The 11,398-nt window shown below is 42.3% G+C and overlaps 1 protein-coding gene across 4 annotated transcripts in view; it reads left to right on the top strand.

Moving 5' to 3' along the window:
* Positions 1–11,392, top strand: part of KBTBD12 (kelch repeat and BTB domain containing 12) — a 57,433-nt gene extending 46,041 nt beyond the window's left edge. For all 4 annotated transcript variants that reach the window (XM_034776988.1, XM_034776986.1, XM_034776989.1 and 1 more), the window contains one exon: positions 5,006–11,392. In XM_034776988.1, the coding sequence (XP_034632879.1) occupies positions 5,006–5,175 (170 nt within the window). In that variant the 3' untranslated portion in view covers positions 5,176–11,392. The remainder of the gene's footprint in view (positions 1–5,005) is intronic.
* Positions 11,393–11,398: the final 6 nt, after the last annotated feature.

Raw genomic sequence — 11,398 nt, forward strand, 5'->3', positions numbered from 1 at the left:
AGATGTGTGTCAGACATAGAAAAGCGGTATGACGATGTGGGGGGAAAATCCAGGACTGAGATCAGCAGGTGTGCAGAAAGGACCTGGGAAGAGAAATTCCACAGAAGCCTATTGATGAGAAGCAGACACATAAACTCTAATTCCAGCTGTGACACTGTCATACTGTGTGGCCTTTGTCAAGCCTCTTACTCACTTCATGCATTAGTTTCCTCATCTGTAAAATGGAGGCAATAATATTTACAGCAATGGGCTATTAAGGATTGATTAGATACTGGACCAGATTTGTGCCTGGTGTAACTCAACTGAAGTAAAATTAGTAAGGATTAGTTTGTTCCCTTGTCTCTAAAGTGCTGTTCAAATATTTTCCTCATATGTTCTTATGGCTAAAGCACTGGACTGGAATTCCAGAGTTCCAATTGCCAGCTCTGCTACAGAATTCCTGTGTGACCTTGGGCAAGTCACTTTGCTTTCCCGTGCCTTGGTTTCCCTTTTGTAAAACATTAATAATAATACCTATAAAATAAGGGTATGGTGGGGGTAGATTCATTAATGACTGGGCAACTCGGATAATACAGTGATGGGGTCATGCAAATATTTACTATATCCACAAGGGAAAGTTGTTACCCCCAAACTACATATGGAATGCAATTTGAAAGAACAGAAAAGCAAATAAAATATTTATAGCATTGCCTGGAGCAATATTGTAGGTCTCAACATGCAGTGGTCCATCTTGATTCAGGTAGCATGAGAAATCATACAACGAAAAATCAGTCCAGTAATGTAGGATAGTGAAATGCATTTAAAAATATAGCTTTTAATAGAATTGGATGTTTCTGAGCATATGGATGGAGGCGGCCATCTTACTGAAAAGTAACATTCTCTGTCAGTTTCATCCTGCTTTAAACACATCCAGAGAAGAATTTTGTTATGTAAAAAATGTTAAGCATTTTGTTTACAAACAAAACCTTATGGGCCAAAGCGTTATGCAGGATTTTGAAGATTACGCCTGCAAATTCTGCATGCAGAATACTGTAGTTTGCACATGTGAAATGTGATTTTTGCATTGGCAAATTAAAGCCTCAGTTACAAAACAAGATCTTTATTGCCTGGAAAAGGTGATTTTATAGGTGCAGTATTAGGCCTGATCTGTACACAGATTTTGCACCAGTATAACTATGCCAGTTAGGGGGGTGATTTTTACCAATATAGTTGAATCGATACAATCTCTAGTGTGACAAAGTTATACTGGTATAAAGATGCCTTATACTGGTATAGCTTATTCCCCTTCCTATATAATAATAAGCTATACTGTTATAAATACTTGTATAGTGATATAACTGCATTCTCACTGAGGAGAGGGGGTGTTGCACTGCTTTAACTCTACCAGTATGTTAAAATGGTACAACGTCTGTCTGTAGACAAGCCCCTAGGGTGTGTATTCAGTCCAGAGTTAACCAGAGCTAGCCTAGCATAGGTGAAGCATCCCCTCTGCAAAGTCCTACCCATTCTAGACCCATGGAACTGCATCCCCACTGGTGCTTTACTAGTCTGTGTATTTGGCTGGATTTCTAGCAGGATATCCCATTGTTCTTAGTGGAATATTAAACTGGACAACTCTCTGAATCCATTCACAGTGTATTGTAGGAGAACTTGTCTGTCCTATGTAGGCAGGGGGGGCCCTATGTATTTTGCCGCTCCAAGCACGGCAGTCAGGCAGCTTTCAGCGGCGCACCTGCAGGAGGTCCGCTGGTAACACGGATTCGACGGCATGCCTGCAGGAGGGCTGCTGGTCCCGCGGCTTCGGCGTACCCGCTGCCGAATTGCCACCGAAGCCACGGGACCGGCGGATCTCCCGCAGGCATGCCGCCGAAGGCAGTCTGACTGCCGCCCTCACAGCGACTGGCAGGCCACCCCCCGTGGCTTGCCACCCCAGGCACGCGCTTGGTGTGCTGCTGCCTGGAGCCGCCTCTGTATGTAGGCTCCTGGGAGGAAAACTTCTTATGGATCTTACTCAAAAAAGTACCTCTCAGGATTACTTCTGATGGTTCAATCAGTATCTCTAGCAGAATGAAATCTGTTTGTGTAACAGTGAAATCTGTTAAGTGACCATTTGAGTCACTAAAAAGAAATAATTTGCTTAACGTAAGTGGTTGTCTAATAAAAGTGGAGCAGAACTGTGCTAAATATGTTTGGGGATACTGTGGGGTGGTTTCTTAAGAGAAGTTGCCCAATAAGGGTGATCTCTTCAGTGAGTGTATGTTCTACTGTGCACTCATAAAAATCACTTTTCAGCAAAATAAGCTACTATAAGAGATTGAAGCTTAGAAATATAAATTATAATTAAAATAATACAGAAACTGACGAGTCCTTAGAGTCACCCGAGTTACCTCTAAGCTCAGGTTTGGGATTCGGGTTAACCCTGTTTGTCTCTGTTTGACAGGAATGGTTGGGTCATTACACTAATTGAATTTTTTTTCCCCCATGTTAAGTTCTCCTCACAGCTTATGCTGAAATAAATGTGTTAGTCTCTAAGGTGCCACAAGTACTCCTGTTCTTTTTGCAAAATCACAGAACCACATTTGAAGTCAGTGATTTGAATTTGAATCCCACCAAAATTCAAAGGGCTTCAGAGATGAAGAACCAATTTTAGCTCATTTCTTGTTAACATACTTTTTCTTTGTCTCAGATAATTCTCTTTATGTGAACTTTCTGAACCAAATGGGTGTAGTTTCCTTTTAAGTTAAGCGAGATAAAATTAGAGAAATTATTGCATCCTTTATTCCAATAACATAGACTCTTTTATCTCTCGAGCGTTGAGAGTTAACTAACACCCCATATGCTGGAAAACAGAATTCGTAGAGAGCGGAACAAAACTGGTTACAACAGCCTACAAAAAAGGGAAACAAAAGACACTAAAGGTTATGAGTCATGAGGGTCAGGAAAAGACACAGCAAGACTTGTGGGGAGGATTTCTGAATCTTCCTTTGATGTTTTAATTAGGATTTTTTTTAAGTGTTGCAATCCTCCACAGAATGTTTTAGACAGCTCCACTGTTTGATTTTTTTCACTCGATTGTCTCATTTTGTCGTGATCCACGCCAAAGAAATTCCTGGCATAATAATTTATGGCATAAAGGAGTTGATCTAATAATAAATAACAGGACTGGAGCCTCCAGTGTCACATACTGGGGCTGCTTGTGTCTTCCTGGTTCTTTGAAAAAAACCCTTCTCACTCCTGCTGGGTCATATAGAAACAAGAGCTCTTTGCTGGTGCTTGTAGATGTCATTTGTTTACAGTCTCTGTCAATCAAACCTTTCTTCTCCATATTTTAACTGGGTGTTTTAGCAGCTTGTTCTCTCCTTTCATGGATGGATGGTGCTTTCCTACCTATTATTCTTCCTCTTTCCTTGCTGAACTGCATGAGTTTGATAAGCAAAACATCACGACTGGTTAGCTCTCTCCCCCCCGCAGGGCTGTGTGAAGAAATGGAACAAGGGCTATTTAGATGGGGACAAATCCTAAGGAGGTCTTATTCCAGTTATATTCAGGCTTTACTCAAGCAAACTCCCAAAGGGGAATTAAAGCTAAAGTAAGGGCTCGGGATTTAGTCCAGTGAGAATTTCAGTCTACCCCTTGTTCAAACTTGTTTTCCCCTTTTCCACAATTAATTTTGGGCAAAACTGAGAAAAAATGATGATTTAGGGTTCTGAACTATGAGACAGAAGCATCTCTTTGTGTTACCATATGAAAAGCTATGTGATCGGAGTTGGTGAATAGTTTCTTTAGGAATGATCACCTGACAGAAGGCACACATAATTGGAGACAGGGTTGGCTTTGGGTGCTCACCACACCAGTCAATGTGGGGGAGTTACCGTAATGTAAATTTACCCCCAGTTATCAGAGTGGGGAAACTTATCCTGAAATTCTTTTTTCCACATGACTGTCCCCCACATCCTGCAAGCCAACCTTCCAGGACAGATGAAGAGCCCTGGATGTATGTTAGGTCTTGTGATATTGAGCCATCGTGATGCAATTGTTTTCACATGTTGCTCCTAAATCATAAGAAGACATGGATGTTATGGATAAGACTGGGGAACCACTAAGACTGTTCTCATGGGAGAGAATGAATGGCCTGTGCTCCCAAGGTTATGAGCTTTGCAGCTCTCAGAAACGTCAACGTTTTCTTTCCTTTGCTGGTTGATCATGAAGTAAAATTGCTGTCAGCCTCAAAGAAGGGAAAGGTACAAACATGTCACATACACTCACTAGAGATAAATGCAAAGGTTTTGAGGGCATGTAAAAAAGGGTCAAGAGCAGCCTCTAAAGAAGAGATGAATGCGAGTGCCAGTTTGGACACACCGTACAATGAAACCTGTCACCAGATTATTAAGTCTCAGAGAAAATATGTTGGGTGTTTAATGTTTCTTATTGTGATAGTTCTTCTCTTGGTGGTTGTGAAATGCCTGTGCTTGCGAATCTTTGAGACTCAGCTTTTAGTAAAGCCATCTAGAGAGTCATCAGATGTGGAGGAAGGAGACTGGTAGCAAAACACATTCACATCCTCTTCTCAAAGTAAGAAAAGTTTAGATTAAGGTCACTTGCTGTGAGAACCTAACTTTGAAATGAAAAGAAAAAGTGAGGAAAATGAAAGGCCCTTTTCATTTATAGAAAAGAACTTGGCTTTGAGTAGCAAAACTGCTGGAAAGTTCAGGTCTTGTGTTAGCAAAAAAAGGTTTTTCCTTTTTCCAAGAAGTGTAGTGCAGCATTGGATCTGACAGAAGCAAAATTCTCCCTTGTGTGGTGGCTCTTTTATTAAGTTAAGATTTGTCAGCCTCAATAAACAGCGTTTTGTTGTAAGAATGGCTGTGATTTAATATGGTTGCTCTACCCTGATTGTTTATGACAAATTCCTCAAAAAGGGGAAGGATTAATTTATTAATTTTGTAAACTTCTTTGACCCTGTTGACTTTGCCTTTGATATTTTGTTGTTGCTACTATTTTTCAGCTCGCCATGAAATTATCACCAAAGAGATCCTAGAGTTGGATACGTGGGGAAACCAGTGGAATGTGGTGGCCATCAACGTCCTCATGCATGACAGCTACGATGTCTGCCTCGTAGCTAGACTGAACCCCCGAGATCTTATCCCCCCACCTTCTGACCTAGTGGATCAATAGAAATGCAGTTGTTCCTTGTGCTTTCAGATTCTGCTGTAGCTGAAGAGCTCAGAATAGAGAGAGATGTGCAGCTTGACCTTGGAACTGGCCTGAGGTGAAAACTGGGTTCTACAGAAATGAGTCTATGACCGGCTCAAGCAAGCAATGCCTTAGACCTGTGATTCTCAGCCACTGCTATGTACTCAGTATTGGTACTTCAAGCTTTTGTGATTGATACTATGGGCTTCCCATCCCAATAAGCCTCTGGAGTTGGCCCAGGCACCCTACCACAGCACTTCATCGTTTAGCTGTGTAAGTGCTAATGTGCAACGTAGGTTGGGCTGCTGTGGGCCTTAGCCTCACCATCATAGTTGCAGCCCAAAGCCCATTGCAGGGTAAAGCAGCACAACTGAATGAGAGCCCTAGCAGGTGCAGATAAAGTTTCAAGGGAAGATTCTGCCTTCACTTACATTCTGTGCACCCCATTGATTTCAGCGGGGTTAACAAGGGTATTAAGAGAAAGCAAACTTGGTCGAAATTGGTACAGTTGTCCAAAAGGGGTAGGTTGATGCTGGCCCAGTGCATGAACAGTGATAGTGGGAGAGAAGAGGCAAGGAGCCTTCCTTTCTTTTGCACTCCTGCAGAGGGGCCAAGCATAGTCCCAGTGGGGAGCACAGACTAGAGCAAACAGTAACAGTAACTACCTTAAAGAGGTTGGGATGAATGTGGGCCGTGGCCCTGCCTCCATCCCCTCAACAGCCTGTGGAGGTGAACCAGTTTTGGGGGAGAACATCCTGCATCTTCTCTCAGGATTCTGAAGCTCCTGTACCAGTGTCAGGAGGAAATCCAACTCTCAAGGGCTTGTGCTGCTGTGTGACCAGGTGTAGCCAGTGCCTTGAAGGTACAATCTGGCTCAGTTTCTGAGCCCTTCTTAGTTAGAACTTTGAATACAATATTTGAAGGGGGGGAATGAAATACAAAAATAAAAATTAAACCAACTTTATCATCAGCAGTCGAGATTTGCTGCCATGCATCCACACAAAGATTCCAACGGCAGCTCCTCTGCAGTCTTGCAGTCGTTGTTTATATCAGGCTCTTGTTTAAATAGAAATAGCTTTCATGTAGCACGGGGATAAACTCTGCACCAAAAGAGGGATTTTGCTGTTTCCAGAGGGACTAAGAGTAGTTCAGACAGAATGATCACATTGAACTTCTTGAAGCAGCATTAGGTTCACAGGATTAGATGACAGTAGACTAGAAATGTGCTAAAGTCTCGCCAGGTAGCTGATATCCAGTTTGAATTAGTAATATCCATTCACGTGTACTCTGGTGCCTGCCTCATTGTGTGTCTGAGTGTCATTTCCTAGGCAGTACAGGCAAGAGGATTGGGAAGCTGAGCAGTTCTGTTGGGCTGAAACTACAATTGAGAGGATGCTGCTTTACTCATAAAATGAGACCATGATTGGAGAACATAGCAATATGTGATAAAGTGCTGAAACGCTCAATAATTCATTTGCTGCAAAAAGTTGCTGCTTAGGGCCACAAGACCAACAACAAAACTGGCAAGAAGTGATCAGCAAAGACCGACTCAGTCCCCTTCAAGAGTTTGAGGACAATTACTTGCAGAGCAGGATTCACATACTGGAATGGTGCGCCACACTCTTCTTGAATCATATATTTGGTTGCAAAAGTTCCAGCAGTTTATAATTCTCCCTGCTGTGACCGGTAGCAGGAGGGATGGAGAAGATGACCCAAATGGCCTTTCCCAGCTCTAATTTCTGTGATTCATTAACTATTCCCTTGAGTATCCAGTGAGACTATCAATCTGTTTTATAAAAACACTCAACAGGAAGTTCACCAAAGTTTGCTGGATATATACAGTACTGCACTGAGCGTCAATTGGGCAGTGGGTATTTTGTTTTTTAAAAGGAAAGAAGAAATGAGGCTGTGATCCTTATGACTCAGCTCTTATCTCCCTGCATATTCCGTAGGCAGGATATGTTTGACAATCTAAACTTTCACATTTGTGTCTATCACCTCTGTAATGTTAAATCATTCTCATTTCTTTCCTAGGTTGACATGTGACCCAGTGTAACTTTAGGGCAGTGCTGCTGCCAAGATTGCCTCAGTGCTACAAACTAAGGTGGCCAGTTCTTAGGATCTCTCCTGAAAACTTGGGTTTTTAAATGCTCTTTGCTGTCAGTATCCAGGTGACATTAAAGTTGCCCTTTAACGTGTTGTAAAAAACACTAGAGAGTTTACACAATTTCCTAAATCATAACAAAGGAAATTTTCCTTAACCCTTGCTGTTACTGCAGAAAAATATCTGCTGTGTTGAGTCATTACAGTTCAGCTACACAGCTTTCTAGCTGACAGGGAGTGATGCTCTTGAGTGACAGCTCACTTAGGTGGAAAGTTCTTAGAGACGTAGTATCTATCGTCAAGGTTACTTTGAACACTACATCAACCGCTATCGGTTTTGTTTCCTTTATTATTTTTCATTTACAGCTTAGGTGGTGGGGGGAAAGTGTTGTTTGTTTTTATGACTACTCCTGCTCTGGCTTCTAAGTTTCCTAAGGCTTGAAACTTAACTAGATCTACAGGGGATGTGAAATACACTCCATTATAGAGAGCTGCCTCTGAAGATCCTAGGGGAATTTAGGGGGGGACATTCAGGTTTGTGGTGGACATAGCTAAAGCCCCTCCATCAAGCTTGTATGCCTGGGATTAAGTGATCTTTCTTCCCCACTCCATATCTATTGTTTTTTGTATAGTTATTGAAAGAACTGGGTGAAAACTGTGTAGTCCATCAAGGTCTGTCTTGCTAGCAGGTGGTATTGATTGATATATTGTGTACCCTGTGTGTGGATCCAGCTGTCAGAGCTGGGGTGGGTTCTGGGGGGCCATTGTCATTTAGTGTGGCCTCCCCTCATTAGAGATACCTCATGAAGTGCAGGAGCTCAATCAGCCTCGGCATGCCCTGAGCACTGCTCAGCATTCTAACCAAAGCTAGCAAAACTTTTGTCCCTTGTCCTGAACTCATTTTCCTTTCTTCTTGTGGAGTGAGGATTGTTTTGCTTTGGAGTTGTTTTTTCTGCTCTTTGTGGCAGTGGCAGGAAGAGGATGGGAGTTTTAGATTTTGCTGAAGCCGCCCAAGTGTCTCATGGTGGAAAGTTCAATACAGTTGCTTAGGGACATCCCAGGGTGGAGTTCTGGAAATTCTTACAGTTCTGGAAATTCTCTAGTCAGTCTAAAAGCTCTGGAAAGCCCAGGTTCTCTAAACTTTCTAAACCAATAATTAGTACCGTAATAAAAGCTTGAGAGGGACAGGAGCAAGCAAGCTTAGTGGTAGATAGTTTTCAGCCAAAATCTTTCTCAGGTCTCTTGATTCTTGCAGCCCCACTGCCACCTTCATGATTTCAGAATTAATTTCATACTCATGGGAAAGTTTGCACATACCCACAATAATTATTTGTTTCATCCATGGCCCATCTCTGGTTAACTGAGGTGGCCAGTTCTTAGGATCTCTCCTCAACACTCAGGTTTTTAAATGCTCTTTGCTGTCAGAATCAAAATGACAGTAAAGTTGCCCTTTAACGTGTTAACTCAGATTTTTCCCAAGGCTGTGCTGACATCCGTAATGCTAGTATGCAAACAAAGAAGTATTGGCAAGATGTGGCATTGTATAAATGGATGCTGTTAAGCAAAAACAGACATGTTAATTTCAGTTTCACTTGAAACTCTGAAATACATCACCATTTCCCAAATTGGAAGGGACAATTGAGAGGTAATTTAGAGTATTGCAAACAAAGGAGAAGAGGAAAAAATGAAAACTCTATAAAAAGTTACTTGGCACAGTGTCCATTCTGTTTTTTACAGTTGTCCATGCACAACTGAATGCACAAATATCCATGTTCATCATTTGCACATCTAATCATTGTATTTCCACATGTACTCATGGTAACTGTGCATGCAAACAATCCACTAGTAGATATCTAATTATCCATTTGCACAAACAGTGATTGTGATTGCTTGGAGGACCACAGTTTGCATGTGCAGGGACTATATACACACACACTTTAGTGTGTGTGTGCAGTTCTGAAAGTCTGGTGGGCCAGATTCTGCATTATGTGCTTGCCCCTTTGTGTCTCTCAATTAACTCAAAAGAACTAGATTCTGACCTTAATTTGCCAGCAGATAATCCCCCTGGTGGGTATAAAACCATCAGACCCAGTTCCTGCACCAGCACCACCCCACATATACTCCAGCATAGGGGGTGGATTGAGGGCATAGTGGAGCTCTACTATGCAAATCCTCCACTGGCATAGGATCCGTGAAGGGTCTACACCAGTGATGTAATTTAGGGCACCTTCTATGATGCTCTAATACACACTGGAGCCAAGTTGGGGTAGAATGGTGCCCACCCCCACCCCACTTTCCCCATATCTGAGCTCAGATTCATGGGAGGATTCATCCCTGCTCCTTACATTTATGACCTATTTCATCCAAACAATTTTAAACGTGTAGTGAGTCCCTTCAATCAGCTTAGGTGCAATAAAAACATGCTAAAAATTATTTCTTTAAAAAAGGAATTCAAAAAAAGTTTGAACATGTTCACAAAGGTCTATATTTTGTTGGCTTCCTACAAATCTGTAAAACCAGGGTATTCTTTTAAAAATCCATTTTCCCACTGGTTGAATTTTTAGTTTTGAGGGTCTTCTTCTTTCTCTGTTATGGCATCTGAAGCCCTTCTGGCAATTTGATTCATGAACCATCATGCTTTGAATCCATAGGTCAGAATACCAGCTACACTTGCAAGTTTCTGCGGCAGTCCCTAAAGGTTTTGAAGCAGACATAACAGATCATGTACCAGCAGTTTCCCAAAGAAGGCATTCCACCTCCAGTTGTGCTCAGTGGGAACTAGGACCTTAGCAATTTACTACCATCTGATACTTGGAGGTTGAAAGTAAAGGATGTATTAAAAATTGGCTGAAATATACACAGGATGTGCTCATAAGTGCACCACCCTTATTTTCCTTGGCAAGCATCTCATCTCTGTGTATGTTGTACCATCCCCGCTGAGCATTTGATGGAATGATTTAATAACCCACCCTATGATTTCAGCCACAGCTCAGTCTACAATGTGGGTCGTGAATTTATGCTGCACACTGCAAAGAGCAGCAGAATGTTAGAGGGCCATGACTCCATATAGGCAGGTCTGCCTCGCTATAGGAAGTGTTATTAAATTATATAGCACATACACAGTATATCTATTACAGAATACATTAGTATCTTATTTCTAGATTTTTTGAATAAGTTCTTTACTGCGGGAGATGTGGTCTTTTCCACCAGGCCACATGGCAATTCTGCCCAAGTCCCAACTCAGCAAAGTATAAGCATGTGCTTGCCTTTAAGCATGTGAATATTTTCATTGGATTCAATGGGACTGTTCGCATGTTTAACATCTTACACATGCTGAAGTGCCTTATTGAACAGGGACCAATAACTGGATAGGAAAATCCTCTGTGTTCTAACATCCTCTGCTTTAAATCAATTGAATGGAAAAGATCCTTTTTTCCCCCAGGCAACTTACTATGGCTAGATGCTTTGACCATGTCTTCCTGCTTCTCCAATCCCTTCAGTGCCTGCCACTCTCCTTCCAGATGAAGCTCAAAGCTTCTCATCCTCATTTTCAAAGTCTTGCACAACTCTGGCCATCCCTATATCTTTTCTCTCATGTCTGCCTACATCTCATCCCACGCTCTATGCTCTAGTTTCAATCTTGATCATTCCATTTGTCTCCTTGGCAAGCTTCCAGCTTGTCTCCTACTTCCACGCTGTCCCTTAGGCTTAGAGCAACCTGTCCATTGATGTTTACCCTACCCAGCTTCCTCCTCCTCCAAAAACCTCTTTAAGATCCCTCTGTTCCATGAACCATTCCAGCTTTAGAAGGTATGTCTACACTGCATTTAAAAACCACAGCTGGCCTGTGCCAGCTGGCTTGGGCTTGCAGGGCTGTTTAATTGTGGTGTAGACATTCAGGCTTGGGCTGCAGCCTGAGCTAAAATCTACACCACAATTAAACACTCCCATAGCTCAAGCACTGTGAGCCAGAGTCAGCCATGGGTTTTTAATTGCTATGTAGACATGCCCAAAGAGCAGGGCTGGCTCTAACTTTTTTGCCGCCCCAGGCAAAAAAGAGGGGGCGCTACGCCCCCCGTGAGCGCCGCGCCACTGTACCCCC

The sequence above is a fragment of the Trachemys scripta genome, chromosome 7 (assembly GCF_013100865.1).
Source record: "Trachemys scripta elegans isolate TJP31775 chromosome 7, CAS_Tse_1.0, whole genome shotgun sequence".
In the NCBI taxonomy this organism is placed as follows: domain Eukaryota; kingdom Metazoa; phylum Chordata; order Testudines; family Emydidae; genus Trachemys; species Trachemys scripta.